Below are 18759 nucleotides of genomic sequence, written 5' to 3'. Positions count from 1 at the left end.
TCACATGAACATTCCTTCTAGACCAATAGTGAGCAGTCGGGATCCTTCGATCTCCCCAGCCCTAGCTTTCAACTCCTCGACGTCCCAGTTTGCCCAAACGAGCTTTCCTTTCAAAAACGCAGCTTCTCCGGACGCGAGCCAGACTACTGACTGCGCAGGCAGTTCCACTTTTTGCAACAATATTAGCGTCTTGTCCTATTAAACAACGATGGAAGTCACCCGTGCGGTAATATGCCTGAGCCGCTGTACGGGATATTGCACCATACCTTCATCTTGACCCTTGACGTCTGAATCAGGGCCCCCTATCTCTGTGGTGACCATGCCTGGATGTAGATGGACGACGTGGACGTGCGGATTCTCAATGCCGACGTAATCGACTATCCTGGTCTGGGCCGCCTTGGCTGCCGTGTACAAACCCATGGAAGCCATTGGCTGAATATGTACCAGACAAGCTGTGATATTGATGAGAATCGGTTTGGGCCCAGCATGTGACAAGAACACCCGTACCGCGTTGAATGTCGTCAGAACGTTCGTCTCAATGACCTTGCTAAGATGATCGAAAGGGGCGTCGACCACGGCGCCAGGCGGGCAGATAGCCCCTGCATTATTGACCAAGATATCGATCTTACCCACCTGCTCGACGATATTATCAAACGCCTTCTCAACCTGCGTAGGAATCGAAACGTCGGCAACCTCGTACAAGACAATGGCGTTTTTCATAGAAGCCTGTGAGATGGCTGCTTTGCTGCTTTGCAATCTGTCTAGCCGTCGTCCGATGATGGAAATGCTCTTCGCTCCAGCCTTAGCAAAAGCAATTGCGGTAGCTTTCCCGATGCCAGTCCCGCCTCCTGTAACTACGACGCTTCTTCCATTCATGGAGAGCTCCGGTCGTTGGATAGAAATCGCTTCGTAAGGACTACTGTGCCAATTCTTGGTAAAGGACACCCACTGAGGAGCTTCTAGGTTGCCCATTATGGCTGAGTTATCTTCGCTTTCACAAGTCGAGACTCAGATAAAGCAGGTAGAGGTGGAATTGACAATGGGCAAGGTTTCCAGAACCTAAGGGATGGAGGATTGATGATTAAACTTGGACTTTGCATGTCGGAAATCAAGGGCGTCGCATTCGTCTAAATACACTCACAAAAGCACAGTACCATAAAACCAATGGATCGAACTGCTTGATAATGGATTGACCTGCTTGGTAATGCAACGGTCCGTTCTTTAAGATACTCGGTCGATTTCATGCGAGATGCTGCTTGTTTTTGACCATATTGCCGCGAGGCTTCGGCCGAATCGCGGCCGAAATATACAAAGACGGAGTTAAGATTTCGCTTAGGCGAGGCGGCTTATCCGCATATGAGTCTGTGCTGTGTATAAATTAGAGCTAGGTCATACTGCCACTTCCAGATTCTCCATCCATCACCAATCAAGACCATTTGCACCACAATTCAGGAAAGTACTTCAACAGAAAAGAATTATCATGTCACTGAAACATGCCAAGGATCAGCCTCAAGGCTTCGTCAATTACATCAGAAGCGTCGCCATTGTTGGGGTGAGTTTTCGTCTGTGGAGCACGCAAGATCTACTTGCGTATCTCACAATGTGTACTGTGTACTATTATTTCTAGATCACTAATATTGATCAGGCAAGCGGCCAACTGGGCCAACATCTGTTAGAGCATCTTCTCAAAGGAGGGAAGCATTCATTAACAGCTTTGACACGCAAAGACAGTGATGCCACGTTTCCCGCCGGCGTCAATGTCGCAAAGGTCGATTACAATGATGAAGCGTCACTTGTTTCAACGCTCAAGGGCCATGACTCTCTAGTTATCACCCTCGCTTTCACTCCAGATATGGGTGAGATACACAGCAAGATTGTACGTGCAGCAGTCAAAGCGGGAGTACTGTACCTCATACCAAACGCATTCACAACGGATGTTGTACTGGACAATCAGTCCGTTGGGGATGAAATCGGCGTGGGTACCTTCATTCGGAAACTCCTCAAAGATATTGACTCGATCGGGTCGATATCGTGGACCCTGTTGGTCACAGGGCTTTGGTACGAGTTTAGTGTAGCGAGCCCTTCAGATTGGCTGGGGTTTGATCTGAAGGGACGCAAGGTGCAGATGTTCGATGATGGCCGGCGTCAAATCAATATGAGTACGTGGCCACAGTTAGGGCGAGCTGTGGCTGCTTTCCTGAGTATGAAGAAGATGCCTGACGATGACAAAGACTTCTCGACAACCCTAGAAGTATTTCACAAAAAGCCTCTGTACGTTTCGAGCTTTCTTATCAACCAGCGCGAGATATTAGACAGTATCGAGCGCGTCACCCATACCACAGACCTCGACTGGGATATTACATACGAATCTACCTCCGAGCGGGTTGCGACTGGTAGAGACCAATTCTCCAAAGGCAACCACCGCGGAATGGCAAAAGCGTACTACGCTCGACTACACTACCCTGGACGCGAAGCAATCTATGAGCACAAATTGCACAACGACGTGCTTGGAGTGCCAAAGGAGAACGTCGATGATGCGACCATGGCAGCTCTGGATATGTCCCAGCAAGGATGGTCGCCGGATGGCCAGTAGATATCCAACGGCGGGAAAATAGCACCAAGTCTATTTTGGTCGATGTTACTAGGGGTCGGGTGGTGTCTACGATAGTGAGGGAGGGTGTAGATATAGGTGATTATAACGTCATGGTTTCATATACTGGTCAATCAGACATGGCAGACACGATATCATAGTTCATACAACCGGTTGACATTAGCTTCTGTGCTTGTAATTATGAACGTAGTTTGTCGACCGTAATAGTAGTGCATTTTATCATAATATTTCATGAATTATGAATTATCTGGTCTTGGTTTCACTTGAATATCATGAATGTTGTTTTTATCATATTGGGTTTGATTGAACTTAACTTATCTATAAGCTGTTGTGACCCGCTCGCTTCCGGCCGGACGGTGTTGGGTGGGAGGCGACGGACAACCGTTTCTTGTTTTCCCCGCCAAAAGATCAGTAGACTTCCTGACTCTTTGGGCTTGGTTTCATCAGTCCTGGAGTCATAACATGTCAATTACCTGCCATACGTGCCTGGAGTAGAGGGAGAGAGAAGAAGTCCACGTCATCCAATCTGTCAGCGTTGTGGGACACCGACGACACTCGGCCTAGAATCATGACATTTGTCCGACGAGACCTACCACTCTCGGTAGACTAGATTCAGCCCTTTCACCGTGGTTTCCGTCGAGCTAAGAGACTGTACCAGCGAAGTTTTATCCACAGCTTCACCGATAGCAGCGCTGTTTTCAACGGCTTTCGGTAGCCGAAGTCTCTAGAACCTTTCTAGCCCCCCACCGCTACGGGTCGACGATACGACAGAAGTAGTGCACCGGTCAATAGATCTATATAACACGAGCCATGACCATAATTAAGATCCAGCAATTACTTTGAAATCGGCTGGACAACAACTAGAAATAGACTGCCGCCATATTTGCTACGAAGTATCATTCGTACAGTATCTCGTCAGAGACCTTCCCTTCATTTCCACTCACACCATAGCCTTACTAGCAAAAAAAATCAAAGTTCAGCCATAGCTTCTTAACATTTAGCGTGGATATTATTAACAGTTAGGAGGCTTAATCCTCAGACTCTTGGGCTCGGACTCTTGGGCTCGGACTCTTGAGCTCGGACTCTTGAGCTCGGACTCTTGGGGTCTGAAAACGTTATAGGATTTAGTCAGCTTTACATTCCCCCGCTCTGGCATAGGTGGCTTATACGGAGGTGTAGTGGATTTGAACTGCATCTAAGTTACCTCGATTGTCCTGGACCTCAATGGCTAGCTTGCGTTCGCTCAGAATTTCTGGAAAGCCCGTTGGGCGTGGGCGTAGAACTTGTCACCGAAGCTACAGATTTCATACACCACCACGGAATCGTAAAGTGATACGCGTAGCCCCTACTCTGAATGATGGGTTTATAAGCTCGGCACTTGGAAACCAGTACAACTATATTGGTAGAAAGGATTAACAGCATCCTTCGACTAGTATTTGCGGGCTCAGATTTGGGCGCATGATAAACAGCATGAACAAATCACCTGTTACGTACAACGTGGATCTATTTATAGTTGAAACAATTTGTAACTAGTAAGTATTTTTGCACGAAAGAAGCGCCTGAAGGAAGGCTAGAAGAGCCTTGTATTTCGACAAAGAGAATTATGCATTGAGCCAAATGTAGCACCAATGATCGCTCCAACAAAGTTTCCGTGCTCAGTCAATCAGAGGAAAGGGTTCCCTCACTCACACGATTTGACTCGTGATATTTGGTGATATCGGCAATGGGGCGCAATTTGTCTTATGCTCGGCTATCCCTTTCCGTCTAAGATAGCATATGAGGGCGATATAAAACCGCCATGTACTTTTCGTATACAATCATAATGCTATAGACATGACATGAAAAGCAATATGCTAAACGTCATTCGAGTTTATTCCGCATTCTCTGTTAATTTAAATTTGCCTCACAGCCGCTCGAAGCGATATGATCAACCCCGGCGGTTGAGGATTGCGTGGTATTGATTGATTGACTCGGAAAATATTTATGGAGACGCCACCTACGTAGCCTTGTTTGGATTTTCGTTTCATCGAGACGTGGTTGTTAATTGCGTCGACATCTTACCACCATGTTATGCCGAAGGATCACTCCCTACTGACGCGGCTTAGCACGCACTGTGTCATGCTGACCCTCTGTTGTCATCGAACACAGAAGGGATGTTTAGTGCTGATAGGATTTAGTGCATTTCTGATCGCATGACTCCTAGTCTTATAAATGTAGCACCAAGTAACTTATTTAAATAAGGTGTTGTATCTGAGGAAACTATAAGAAGGGGTCGAGAGGCTTTTAGTTTAATCGAATTTAAAGCACTTCGGAGCTATCACTTTCTCCCTATCTGATTGTCTATACTACCCGGTAAAGGATATTCTCCACTATGAAGTTCATCACCATCCTTTCTTCGGCCACGGTTGTCACTACCGTCAATGCTGGCTGTTACACTGGGGGCGAGTCTTTCAATGACAAAGCATCGGCTTACGACTGGGCTAACAAGCTCTGCTATGGGTACAAGTATACCAAAGACGGCGTTGAGTATACAGTAGGCCCCAAGCTGGCCGGAACATTCGGAGCCGAAAGCACGGTTTCTGGCTCCAAGGCTAGCTGTGTCGATAGCAATAACCAGAAGCTGGAGTTTTTCATCGACCATATACAAGACGGCTCCAGAGTTCTTGGAGGGGATGAGTGTTACGATGGCCTCCAGAAAGAGATCAGCTGCGAGCATGGCGGCCAATCGGACTATACCAACTGGAGCTATAAGTAAGTACTGCCCCTATTTGAAATCCATCGGAGGCTAATCTGACATTGATATAGAGTTGATCCTAATGCTGGAACATGCTAGGCAAAATGACCTCGCATCTTCGATTTGGGAGACTTACTTGGAGACTTCGATATGGGTTCAGGGTGGAGGGCAATGTGACAGAGCCTATACGGAAGTCTGACAAAACCAACAAACATCTAGCACATGTGATGGAATCGATATCAAGCTCTTGTAAAATAGCGATGGCTCGTGAGCTATCTTTTATAATTAGCTTAGGCTCAAAGAAAGAATCTATCAGACAGGCATGCGTCACATGAAAGAACTGAAGTTATATCATGCTGTATCGCTGCAATTGTTGACATTATGTAATTGTACCAGAAGACGTCTCAAAGTTAAGGTTAGACCCAAGGGGCATCATTTCTCACATGAACTACAGAGCTACACGACGGAATTTGTGTTGATTAAACGACTAGAGCCCGACCTGATGACAACTACACATAAGCTACAGACGTAGATAAGATACTTGTTCTGACAGCATTGGTCAGTACGAAATGAGAGTGGGCGGTCATTGCCTGATTTATATGCTCACTCGAAAGCACACCATAGAAAAATCTTGGGGGACCGTTTCTTAGTCTGGGCCGCCTTGATATCTTTCATCTTCTCATTGTGATCGCAACAGGGCTGTTAGAGGAGCGAGACACGTAATGGTACACATCTGTCGCACCAATCCTTTCACTACTGGGCCACACCAGTCGGCCATATGACTCCATTTTTCAAACACCGTCAGTGATCAACATCGCCCGTTCACACGGCAGACTCCTCGGAGGTTACCTTTCGAGGAAGGCAGCGACATCTGTTAAGTTATTCGTGCATGAAAGTTTTCTCAAACTTATCATGCGCTGTCGGATACGAGGTTACCAGCAGTATCAATTCTTCCGTCTGACCACAACAGAACTTGGCTGTGTGCTTACTCTTGGTAGTCAGCTGAAATCACGAACTTGTTGGACCATTCAGAGGACTCAGAGACTCGTACTGTTGTCCTCCATGTTCAGCAATCATGTTTCTAACCTAGTATGGGTCGAGGCGACGACATGCATGCAACACCAAACAACTAACTGAGGTGCGTCCGCCCCTGCGTTTGGCTTCACCAAAGCACGACTGTTAATGATAGGCCACCCCGTTTGAAATCACTACGGCCGCTTGAATGGCAAGGAGTTGAAAATCGAGAGGGTCCGGAATACGATCAGACTTACCTTTCTGGTTCCCGTTGTCGATTGGCTCTAGAGCACGATATTAGCCGTTCAGAGAGCGTTGGGCAGCTTTTCATTGAGCAATTCATTTAAAACTTTTACTGAACGAAACCGGAGGAGAAAGCCCTGTGAGAGTCTCCAGACTCCTTCTCAGCTGGGCTCATAAACAAAGCCGTGGGGTCATCCTGCGACATTATCGGGGGCAGAGATGAGGCAATGCGGGATTTCTGCTATTGGCTGGAGGACCATTGGAAGCCTCACGATAGAGATCTTGGACAAGAAGCTGCTGAGCTGCTGCTATCTGAGCGACCTCGCAGCATTGCGAGGTGGCCTGACTGGGGATCCGTCTTTGAATCTCAGATCAGAATAGATTCCATGAGAGAGAGTAGGGTAAAGCTTGAGACATAAGAGCGAAAGCTCGAGACAATCTCAAGTAATAATTGGACTCGAAGCGAATAGTAACGTCTGCTGTGGTTCCTCTATCACAATTCGAGAATAATGGGAGTGACGACTTTGCTCAAGGATTATAAAATGACACGGATGATGCCGGTACTGGACGCTGACGTGGCAGGACGTGGACCATGTTCATGGTCGATGCTTGTAGAGAGATTGGTAGGGCAGGTACGAGATGGACGGAGCCTGAGAGGAGGTAGAAGTCAAAGATACATGTTCACAGGGTCGAAGGTGGTAGTTGCATTATATACAGATCGTCACGTGATGTACAATTGGGCTGATGGGCGGTGCGCCTAAACCAGAGACGGCAGCAGCATATCTGCAATTACAGAATGTTAGATAAAGGTAAATTATTACTCTATTACTCTATAAAGAATATTATCTATAATATAACTATAAAAACGTTATAATTTTAGCCTCTTTAAATGGTTTAGGTATTAGTCTATATATAATAATAGCTAAACTTTTTTATTATTAAAGCCTATTTTTATGCCTATTTATTTTATAAAACTGCTATAAGTAGCTAAGAATAATAGACCTTAAAGCTAATATATAAATTCTAAAAGAAACTTAATAAGGCTAAGATATCTTAAAGTAGTACTTAAAATATAATAGTAAGGGTTTTTAATAGGGAAACTAGTCTATATTAAGTTTATATTTATAGAATATATAAGCTACTTATATTAAGTATATTAAAAAGTATTACATCTCTTAATGATTAAATAATATATATAAGGCTTATTAATGTAAGAAAGTATTATTAATAGCTAGTAAATTAAGATCTATTTAGTGCTAAATAAATATATATATATATATATTATTAATAACTATATAGAAGCGATATAAAATAAGATTATTATTAGTTCTAAAATAATACAGTCTAAAAGTGCTATTATTTCTATTTTTATTAACCCTTACTTAATTAATTATTAATATAAAGTTTTTATATAATATGTATAATATAACTATTAAAGTTATAATATAAAGTATAAAGAGATTTAAATAATTAAATTAAACTTTTTAAGATAAAGTAAATATATTTTTAAAATTTATACCTTTTTATTCTATAATATAAATAGTATCTTTAGGCATAATCATATAACTGCAGGCTATTTCGTACAGGCATCGTGTCGGTGGCTATGATTGATGTCAGCAGCTGTAACTAACGGTCAGGTCAGGGAACGTACTTTATAATGGACTTGGCCTAGTGAAAAGGTCGATCTAAGATCTTTTAGGTATAGTGAAGGAAGAAGGCTAACACAGCTGCAGAGGGACCTGCAGGCAGTATTAATACTGCTTAGTTAAGGCAGTAATTACGTCACTAAGGCCGATAAACCTTATATAATTTTGACCTTTAAGATACAGGCCTACTATAGGGGCCTTATTATTTAAGCCTTAAGATAGAAAGTTAAAAGCTTAATAGCCTTATTAGGCTAATAGTAAGGAAAAAAGAAAATAAATAAATAAATAAATAAATAGTATCTTTAATTATAGCTTTTAATAGCCTTAAAAAAGTTATTATATACTATTAAATTATAAATTAAATATAAAGCTTAAAAAAGTACTTTAATTAATAAGAAAACTTAAAATATTATATTATAAATAGAAAACTTAAATTTATAGCCTAAAAGAAGTTATAATATATTAAATCCTAAAAGTATTTTATTTTAATTTAACTATAAGTTTTATAAATTAAGACTTAATAAAAAGAAAGAATATTTTATTAATATTACTTAAATATAATTATTTATTAATAATATTAAATAAAGTTACCTTAATATAAGTAAAGTTATTTTAATTTTATTAGTTATTAAGGGCTAAAAAGTAGTATTAAAATATTATTTTAAGTAAAATTTAGGTTAGGCTTAAAGAAGGCTTAACTTAAGGTAGTAACTACTTAAAATAGTAGGTAAGAGAGGAAATACTGTAAGTCGACATTTATATTATATATTAGCCTATTTTATGTAGTAAAGTATAAACTTTATGGTATGATGGTGCAGTTTCCAGTGAGTAGTGACTCGTGCTGAAACTTAAATTCTTCCATTCGAAAAACGCCTTTCCATTCATTCAGTGAGATACCTATTCTAATTCAGTCTTTAATTTCTGTTAACACCGTAAATTCAAAGGACCAAAGGTTCTCAAGGCACGACGACATCTTGTTGCTGACTTGAATGGGCGCTCTCCATGTCTTCGAACTGTTGCGATATAGGTTCTCGACCTAATATTTCACCCAAATGCCAACCATCTCCGTAAGGCGAGACTTCTACTGCAGTGTCTCTTAACCCTTGCCTCCTTCTTTTCATTCCATACTACTTCGCCGTGCTATACCCCGGCCTGCATTCACAAAGCCCTCACTTCAACCATGTCTTCTCCTATCGTGTGCTTTCCGCGGTTATCTTCGGTATAATGAACCACGATCGAGGGAGGCAATTTATGTATCGTATCATTAGGCAAGTGGCACACGTGAAGATCAGTGGCATGGGTGTTGCGGCGAGACAGTTTCATCATATCGCTTCCAACCTGGCCATCCTGGTCTACTCCCAGTCCACGACTGACTCGCGGTGGCAATCTTTTCCTCCCGCCCCTGCCAATCATCTATACCCAATCCGCCTTGTCTTCTCAAGATTGGTGGAAGAAAGTTTGATGCCTACAAAGTTCATTTCAAAAGTGCGGAGATGGCTAAATAAGATCTACCAGATATATCGCAAGGTGCCAGTTTTATGCAAAAGTGGGAGAATGCTTTTATTGGAATCGGATACTGAAGAAAGTATTGAATATTTTTAATTCATTTCTGTGAGTGCTCAGAAGTTTCTCCTGCTCTGCTGGCCTCGCTGGATGTAGTACTACTACTCATGCAAGACCAAATCCAGAGTCAACCACGCTATGCAAGTATACAAAATGGCCTGGCAATTCATCAAAGATGAAGCTGGTAGAGCCAGGACGTGACAGTTTCGATTCATGTCTTCACAAAGCCACTCGACTTTATCCAGCCAGTGCCGCAAATACCGAGTCATGTTTTTTGACTTCCTAATGATTCAAGTACAAGAAAGCAACCCACCTCCATGTTTGGGGTTCAATGCTACTCTACGGGGAGATGATAGCCGGACCCAGCATATCACTAATCAAGGTCTGTTATCGCCCAAGACACGAGTTCTATGACAGCAGAAAGTGTAGGCGCCTTTGCTAAGATATCCAGAGCCTTACCCATCACGCCATACGTGAAACTCGTTCTTGCAGGCATCGGGATATTTGCCGTATTTTGAAATGGCTGCGGAGAACGACTCAGTTCCCCGGTCATTGGTAGAACCTTATAGCTTTCCCGCCGGGAAGCATACCCGAACCCTGGTACCATTCTTCCAGGGACATGACTCGGGTATTTGAGTAATCAATTAATCGATGCGCAATTGCTTGCATCGAATTTGTTGGCGGGAGGCTTGATCAGATGAGCAGATAGATGAAAGGCCTAATGGGAGGCTAGGGGAGGAAAGAAAACTCAGGACCTTGATCCAAAATGGCAAAAAGACTTAGGTAGTTTTGTATAAATTTAGGACACCTTTACTAAGCTTAAAATATCTTTTTTGCCGGGTTTATTTTAATACCCTCCAGTAAAGTCAGGTATTTTCTTGCTCCCCGAGGGGGTGGATTGTCAAGGCAGTTGGATATACCACCTCAATCATCTTTCTCCTATCTTGATTAGCTGTGATTTTATGCGAGAGCCGCTTATCGCGCTTCTAGATCGAAGTTATTGGGTCGGCAGATAGGTGGGATAGCAATAGGATAATTAATCGACCAGAACGCGAGGCGGGGCCATAAGCCCTGGTCATTGAGGCTTGAGAAAGTCTAAGTCGAACGATACTTGCCAGGAGAGTCTTGCTATGCAACGTCGCAGGATCTTCACTTGAACTTAGTTCCAGTAGTATGCCACAGATGTATCAACAAATTTCCTCCGGCGTAGAGGTCGATGTGATCTGAGTCAACTCATGAGTGCACGTGCGGTGTTGCCAAGATTGAGGCTACGATGTGCCTTAGGCTTTCATGGGTCGGGCCGTAACTAGCGATTTCACACACGAGCTAGCTTCAAAATTATCTGCCTCAATGCTGATCGTTGGGGAGCCGGCTTGCTCTCCGGGTTATGAAGTCTTGAACTTCGCAGGGAGTAAGGATCTAAGTGCATCAACTTCATGCAACATGTAAGCAGACTGCAGTATTGTGAAGTTTCGTCTGGCGGATAACAATACCCGAACGGACACTAGGATATCTAAGAGATAGAATTTCTCAAATAGAGCTTCGGCACTTCATGAACACCCATGAAGGCATTCGCTGATCGAGCATAAATACGTGAAGCCGAACCCAAGTTTGAATCTGGATCATCATCTCCAATAAACACCACATCTTCAAAGCCTTCAAGCAATCAAGACCGGTGACCGCAGACACATATCATGAGTCTTGCACATTTCTATAAGTCTTCACTCGCAAGACCTTCCTTGCCTTCTCTAATCACTCATTCCATGATAACCCGCAAGATGGCCTCAGCTGCTGCTGCTGTTGCTCCCGCTCCTCAGCCTCACAGCCCTACCATCCTCAATGCATCCGGTCCTCCCCCTGGACACTCCGTCACAGCCGGGAACCTCCAGACCTTTATCCTGCCTGACAAAGTCTCCGACACCGAAGCAAACCGTAAGCTTGGCAAAGCTCTTGTCGAAGCCTGGCAGAAAGACGGTATATTGCAGATAAACATGACACCCGAGCAGCATTCACTTTACAAAAGTGCCAATTACGCTAGTAGACGCTTCTTTTCAAGCCTTATGCTCAAAAGGCTGCTTGCGTTGATAGTCAGACTTACTCTGGCTACATTGCCAGTGGTGAGGAGCTGACTGACGGCATTGCTGACTACAGCGAGATCTTTACTGTGACCAAAGATCTTGAACTTGATGAGCCGAGGGTCGTTGCGAAATGGCCGTGTCATGGTCGGTGCCCTTGGCCTGATTATGAGATGCAGAACCCCATGCATCGTTACATGCAGAGTCTGGGGGGCGTGGGAGAAACGCTCTTGCAGCTCACTGAACTGGGGCTTGGTGTACCTCAAGGGTCGCTTACCAACTACACCGAAGATGGGTGGCATCACCTGAGGATTCTCCGGTGAGTCAACACCAATTTACCTTATTAGAGTGAGTGCCACTAAATACAGGCATGGCAGCTTTCCTGCCATCAATAAAACTAATGGCAAGGGCAAAGAAGGAAGAGGCATTGGGTCTCACACTGACTACGGACTTCTTGTCATTGCGGCAGCTGATGATGTCGGAGGCAAGTACTCGACGCATTTCTCGCTGATATCTCGTGACTAACCTGTTGTAAAGCTTTGATGATCCGTCCCCCATATAGCGATGAAAAACTCGCAAACTGGGAATCCAGTGCCGCTGGCTTCAAGGAAGATGATGAAAGATGGATCTTCGTTCCTCCCGCGGAGAATGTCTTCACCGTCTTCCCAGGAAAGTTTACTCTCCGGCATAAACGAACTTTGCTAATCTTCTTTTGGTCTAGGTGACATGATGCAGTACATCACCAACTCAGCCCTTCCCTCAACCCCTCACAAAGTCGGGCTCAATCTCAGAGAGAGGTTCGCCTTTGCTTACTTCCATGAGCCAAGCTTCCAGGCAGTTGTGAAGCCTCTGCCCGGCTATGACGTTGGCCAGGAGCCAAAAGATGGAATTCACTATGGCAAGCACTTCACTAATATGTTTATGAGAAACTACCCTCAGCGTATTACTACACAGAGATTGAATGACGAGGGTCGCTATAGGCTTTTGGGGCAGGAGAGCCTTCAGACCATGGCTCCTTGAGGTCGGATTCAGATATTTAAAGTACATTAGCTATTATGGACTGGGCAGAAATGACACAACTGAGAGTCTTGATTACAAATTCAGGGTTTCGCCGTGAATTAATTCCCAGGTTGTCTTGGTAGGTTTTCTCGTGCTAGAATATTTACTCTCCATCACCCGCCACCCCAGTTGCATGATCCTTTACAACCTCTAATCCCAATAATCGGTGTCGTCGTTGTCATCTTCCTGTTCACGTTCGTCGCCAATTCCCCCATGGATCCTCCCCATATGAAGATAGCAGTCATCCCCGTCTGCAAAGGTCTTCAAGCAGAGCCAGCAAATATCCGTCCCACAGGCCGTGCAATAAACATGATTACAGCCTTCATCCTTCTGTAGGTGTGTGTTGCACTTCGGGCAGTCTTTGAACCCTAGCTCTTCCTTTGCTTTGAGAAGCTCTGCCATGCCGCCAGACTCGTTTCCCTTGTATTCTGCGCATGTCTTTCTCGGGTGCGAGACATGGCAGCTCGTGCAGGTTGTCGTCATGCATTTAGCACAGCTAAAGATTGGCGGGACGCTCGTTTCTGGTTGGGCGATGCGGTACACCTGGGTGCATTCGGGTGTCGGACAATAACGCAGCTGGTCTTGGTGTCGGCGCATAAAAGACATGAAAGAAGCCTCCAAGACACTTTCGAAAATCTCTGAAAGAAGTAGATTTTGGATCTCATATAGCGGAATGGCCTTCTTACAGTTTCCTTCGTCTCCAATGCATTTTATAGAGAAATCGCCGATCGTCGATGCTTCTACCAGACACATATTCACAAAGCAGATCGTGCAGTAGACATGGCCACAAGAAGTTGCGAGTGCTTGGTCGGCTTCGCAGAAACAGACTGAACAGTCGCCTTCGGCGGTCCTTTCTGTCCTTGATGGCTCACTTTTTTTTCCTTTGGATCGAGGCTGTAGTTCTTGCAAAAGCTGGTCAAGTGCTTCGCACGCCGGCACAAACTTGTCCTCCGGCCCGAAAACTCGAAACTTGGAAGATTTGATGTCGCGGATAATAACGACTCCAAGGTCTCGTTCAATCTCTTGAAGTCTTCTGTACGCTCCCCTATCGGCCTTGAAATCGGGAGACCATAGATTCTTGCCATTCAACGTCATTGTCGTTCCATTGATGGTCTGTTTCAGGGCCTCTTTTGCTTGGTTAAACAGTTCGCGATCTTGGCTCTCGAGCTTCAGGACTCTATGGCTGCGCTCAAGGACCGATGAAAAAGAAACAAATTGCCGTTCCCATTCTTTTCGCAGCGTCTCAATGCTATTTTCAACAACGCCATAGACGCGACTCGAAACCCTGAACTTCACCAGGTGAACGTGCTGAAGGTAGAGTTTTCCCGATGAGTTGAATGGCAAGCACGTCTCGTTCAACTGTGAGACAGCATCAAGCGCTTCGGATTCCTCGATAAATCGGGCCTGTGCCTTGACTCGTCTTGCCGTGGGCCTCCCAAACACTTCCCATTGTTCCAAGGCGCCTATATCATATAGTAAGGATTTTATGATAGTCGAATCAATTTCGGCGTCCGTATCGTAACTTGAGTCACCCATCTCAATCCCATACGGTCCTGCAGACGAGGGAAAGATACTCATGATATCCTCTAAGGGAATGGTGGCCACCAAACCTTCCAGCTCCATCTGCCATAGCCCATCTTTTTGCGTGGCATCCACTGCGGCGGGCATTTGGGCTGTGACTGGCAAGCCAGCGATTTTGAGTTGCTGATTCTTGAACTTGTAATACGCATCAAATGCTTCTTCTGGATTCCTGAACGAAAGAGTGGCGTTTTTAGTCGCCCTATGCCATGAACAGCGGACGTTTCTGCTGTCGACGAGGCCAAATGATGATCCGTCTGGTAACGGAACAGGAATTTGGGTGACTTCCAAGTCAGGCGCTCGAATACAGGTGCCAAGTTTCCAGCAGGCGGACTTTGCGAATTCTGGATCTTTGACCTTGACGATTGCCATTCCGTTCCGATTCTTCACCTGTTTGATGAAGTTGATGTCGCTTATGGATACGCTGATGCCTACATCCGCCAACAGCTTTTGCACCGACCGTGCTGACGACTTGGAGGGCAGATGGCGCATTTGGATGGCGGAAAAGTCCGAGAGAAGAGTGACGTTCGTGACAGCCGCTCCATCTCCAAATTCGACCGAGGCGCCTCCGATCTCGCGAGTCCACTGCTCAGAAACTAGACCATGCTTGGAAACATGATTAGTTTTCTGCTTTCTCGTATCAGTATGGTACAATAACCTACCTCGGATTCCTCCGACCACTCGGTGTTAGGTGTATCGTGAGCATATCTGCAGGTAGCTCCTCTCTTGCAGAAACCTTTGGCAAAGAAGCGACATGTCTCTTGAAGAGGTCGGGGTCCTTCATGAGAAAAGCGACAGGCTTCGCCGTGAGAGCATATACCCTGGGCGTAGTACCGACAAGGTTCTCTTTGACGACGGTCTGGTGGTCGAGTCCGGGTCACAGGGATATCGTGAGAAAAGGGACAGGCTGCGCCGCGGAAGCACGAAGCCTGCGCGAAGAATCTACAAGGCGGCCTGTCGCGATGCTCCGGGTGCCTCCGCTGACGGTTTCGTTCTCGAAATGCGTGTGCTATCGTTTGAGTCTCGTGGTCTAGCTGTTGGCGTAGTTGTTCGACCAAGAACGGATTCAACGGAACATCAGGTTCGGGGGCAGTGGGACGCTCGAAAGTGTTGCCCATGTTTGGAGATATGGATTGTTGTCGCGTCCAGAATTTCTCCGCTCAAATGAAAGTAGTCGTCGTCATTAAATAAGAAATTACGGTGGCGTTGCGGTGAAAGTTAATAGCAAATATTACACAAGACGATTCGGAGATACTGCGGCTAACGGAATGACTTGAGCTCAAGGTTTACACGGCATTTAATGATTCATCTTAAGTGGCGGATAAATGATTCGGAGCGAAGATAGAAGGTTTGATACTGGTGGCTGATATTGAGACTGTTCTGTTCGGACGATGCAGGAGGCCGAATGTTTCACTGAACGCGTGACGCGTGTTTGTGACACAATCAATGATCAAGGTTGATCTGCAAACTTTACCCCGCAGATAAGATGATGCAGCAACAACATGCACATGCGTGTTCATGGTGTTTCATGGTTGATGCCAACTCTGATGCAGCGTTTGGGCATGACTGCGGCAAAGAATTGGGTTATGCCACGCATTTGGATGAGGTGGCACTCGCAGAGTCGGCGCTGAGTGGTTAAAAGTGCCCAAGCTCAACAAGCCTAAAGGCGGTGAAGCCTTCGCCACATCATGTGTTGGCAGCTGGAAGTCGAGAGAATACTTGGGCTAAGCATAAATAACGCGGTCAGCAATCGGCAGAGGGTCTATGGTAGAGTGACGCCCTAATATTGTCCCAAAACTGATAGTCCCGGTTATTTTGCTCACCGCTCAATCCATGCTGGGTCAGCGGGTCTTGGTCCTCTCTGACTGGCTGTGTCCGGTCCAAAATTGGGGGCCTGGCATGTGCCTGACATATTTCTCGCTTAGGTAATGGTGATCCGGGCTCTTGGATAATTCTTAGCTTTGAATCTACCCGAGATACCTTTAAACCCGCGATCTGCAACGAACCAGTCAAGTCAAGTCAAGCAAGCTCGCTCACTGATCCGACTACTACTGTACCTGCACTAGCTACCTCTCTTCTCTCCTTTTCTGCCCTCCAAGGGACATCCTGGCCTCGCCTCGCTGACTGCGACCTCAGAGCCTCAACGGTCGCTCAGACCATACCCCAACAGCCCCGCACCTCGGCGCAGCAGAGCACAAGAAAGCAAAACACCACCTGGCAACATGGGCTCCAAGAAGCGCAGTTCGGCCTCCGGTGAGACTGGGAACGCCACTGATGCTTCTTCCTCTCGCAGCGGCCAACCATCCCGCAGCCTCAGAAGGAGAGCCGGCGACATCGTGAACAGCCTCAATCCGGTGGGCGCTGGCAAGGGCCCTGATGTGATGCAGCAGCTCGCTGAGATTCCCTTCAACGCCGAGGCCTTCCTCCAGGCGAAAGCTGCTCAGGCCAAAGCGCTGGATGCCGAGGCCAGTGAGACCGGTGAGGGCGAGGATGTCGTCGAGGTTGAGTATGAGGGGACTCGTCCGTACGTTCCGACGGTTCACGCTCATCTCAAGGGCGTCGACAAGGTTTGCCGAAACGGGGAATGGTCGAAACCACTTCAGCGATTCTTGACGAGACTTCAACTCGGCTCAAACAATCTCAGCGTCATTTATGACTCAGCCCTTGAAAATGTGGGGATTGAACCTCCCGAGGAGACCGAGTCCTGGGTCGAACAGAGTGAGCCTTCCAAATTCGCAGGCCACGTCTACAGATTCCTCGGCCGTCAGTGCCGATCAGCCTCTTCAGATCGCCATCTCTATGTCCTCTATCACCCCGATGCCGAATGGCATACCGACTTCTACGAACTTCTGCAGGACAAGCCTCTGCCTAGCAACTTCCTCGGCTTCTCTGACAATCTGGATGCTCTCGTGGCTTTTGTGAGGTTCATCCGAAAGCGCCTCGGAAAGCGCGCCAACAACGCCATGTTCCACCTTCTCATCCCCTCATCCCGACCCATGTCCATCAGAGACGCTCTTGAGTTTCCAGATCTGGGTGATCTGGTCATTCACGGCGAGACTCACGGCGGTAATAACTACGTTTGGGTCAATCTACCCACTTCCGACGACTACCCCGCGAACCTGCTTCTGAAGCATGTTGAGAACGCCGTCCGCGGTGAGAGCGAATGGAAGACGACAGCGACAGTCAGCACAGCCATAGGAGGATTAACGGCATCACTGGCCGGCGCGGCTTTCACCCTCAGGGTCAAGGGAGCCCCCTTCCCATCTCTCAAGACCTTCGGAATCGGAGCAGTCTGCACCACCATAGCCGCCCGAATCAGAGGCGCAGAGTACCTCCCCCTAGCAGTCCTCGGCATCGGTGGACTCTGCACCACGATAGCAGCATTGCAAGTAAACAGAGGCCTGAGCAAGCGCATTCCCAGGCTCATCGGCGGCACCGACACACCCAAGGAGCCCAAGGCAGAGCCCGAGAAGGAAGATTCAGCAGCCAGCGAGCAGGATGAAAGCAGGGACGAAACCCCTCACGAATCAGATGTTCTCCCCGAACCAGAGCCGCCGGTTGTTCCAGAAGAGCCATCCAAGATCAAAGACGACTCGGACGCTCTGTCCTTCGTGAGCAAGGCATCCAGCACGAGCAAATCCTCGAGCAGCAAGAAGCATCGACGCAGTGAACGAAGTGAGCGAAGTGAGCGCAAGCGCAGGGATAAATAAAGCATGGAAAACTATAAGGTTGGAAAGACAGAACAAAGTACAAAGTACACTGACAGACAGCTGGACTTTTGATGGTGTATTTTTTGTTTTTCGAATTGAACACGCTTCGAGTGCTAGTTTTTTTGCTCAGTCTTTGGTTTTCATGAGTTAGAAAAACGCACGAAAGTAGGAATAAAAATTGAAGACCTCTACTTGAAACGAGGCTGTTGTGTTCAAAGCGTCCGTCTCCAACAAGTTGTGAAAACACACCCATCACGTTTGATGAAGGTTGCATGAGCCAGGTGAATCAAAACTCCACACAAACTTGCAGTATAATAGGAGTTTTGAGCAAAAAAGTGGAAAAATCTTCAGTTGTCTGACTTGAGTGAGTCTTTACTACTTACAACTTATTCAACTGGCATTCAGCAGGTTGTTCGTTGGTTTTAATTTGTGATGAAACTCTTAGCTGTAGGGTAGTGAGCCCAGCGGAAGAAAGGGTCGAAATTACCGAGGTTCTGTAGCCAGTGGATCTCCCTCGTCTGATCAT

The 18759-nt window shown here is 46.1% G+C and overlaps 6 protein-coding genes across 6 annotated transcripts; 4 read left to right on the top strand and 2 right to left on the bottom strand.

Moving 5' to 3' along the window:
• On the bottom strand, nucleotides 1-972 carry FMAN_06355 (uncharacterized protein; the record flags this gene model as incomplete). Its single annotated transcript, XM_041826875.1, has 2 exons — nucleotides 1-167; nucleotides 267-972. 2 exons carry the CDS (start codon nucleotides 970-972, stop codon nucleotides 1-3), a joined length of 873 nt encoding a protein of 290 aa, XP_041677894.1.
• A 508-nt stretch (nucleotides 973-1480) lies between these two features.
• Nucleotides 1481-2593, top strand: FMAN_06356 (uncharacterized protein; the record flags this gene model as incomplete). The annotated part of the gene is made up of 2 exons (XM_041826874.1): nucleotides 1481-1552; nucleotides 1646-2593. 2 exons carry the CDS (start codon nucleotides 1481-1483, stop codon nucleotides 2591-2593), a joined length of 1020 nt encoding a protein of 339 aa, XP_041677893.1.
• A 2389-nt stretch (nucleotides 2594-4982) lies between these two features.
• Nucleotides 4983-5444, top strand: FMAN_06357 (uncharacterized protein; the record flags this gene model as incomplete). The annotated part of the gene is made up of 2 exons (XM_041826873.1): nucleotides 4983-5362; nucleotides 5417-5444. The coding sequence occupies 2 exons, from the start codon at nucleotides 4983-4985 to the stop codon at nucleotides 5442-5444; spliced, it is 408 nt and encodes a 135-aa protein (XP_041677892.1).
• Nucleotides 5445-11589: 6145 nt separating this feature from the next.
• On the top strand, nucleotides 11590-12411 carry FMAN_06358 (uncharacterized protein; the record flags this gene model as incomplete). The annotated part of the gene is made up of 4 exons (XM_041826872.1): nucleotides 11590-11743; nucleotides 11797-11848; nucleotides 11900-12205; nucleotides 12255-12411. 4 exons carry the CDS (start codon nucleotides 11590-11592, stop codon nucleotides 12409-12411), a joined length of 669 nt encoding a protein of 222 aa, XP_041677891.1.
• A 684-nt stretch (nucleotides 12412-13095) lies between these two features.
• FMAN_06359 (uncharacterized protein) lies at nucleotides 13096-15641 on the bottom strand (the record flags this gene model as incomplete). Its single annotated transcript, XM_041826871.1, has 2 exons — nucleotides 13096-15129; nucleotides 15186-15641. The coding sequence occupies 2 exons, from the start codon at nucleotides 15639-15641 to the stop codon at nucleotides 13096-13098; spliced, it is 2490 nt and encodes an 829-aa protein (XP_041677890.1).
• Nucleotides 15642-16745: 1104 nt separating this feature from the next.
• FMAN_06360 (uncharacterized protein) lies at nucleotides 16746-18233 on the top strand (the record flags this gene model as incomplete). The annotated part of the gene is made up of 1 exon (XM_041826870.1): nucleotides 16746-18233. The coding sequence occupies one exon, from the start codon at nucleotides 16746-16748 to the stop codon at nucleotides 18231-18233; it is 1488 nt and encodes a 495-aa protein (XP_041677889.1).
• Between the last annotated feature and the right edge of the window lie 526 nt (nucleotides 18234-18759).

The sequence above is a fragment of the Fusarium mangiferae genome, assembly GCF_900044065.1.
Source record: "Fusarium mangiferae strain MRC7560 genome assembly, contig: FMAN_scaffold002, whole genome shotgun sequence".
In the NCBI taxonomy this organism is placed as follows: Eukaryota; Fungi; Ascomycota; class Sordariomycetes; order Hypocreales; family Nectriaceae; genus Fusarium; species Fusarium mangiferae.
This window is presented reverse-complemented; position numbering and strand designations above follow the sequence as displayed.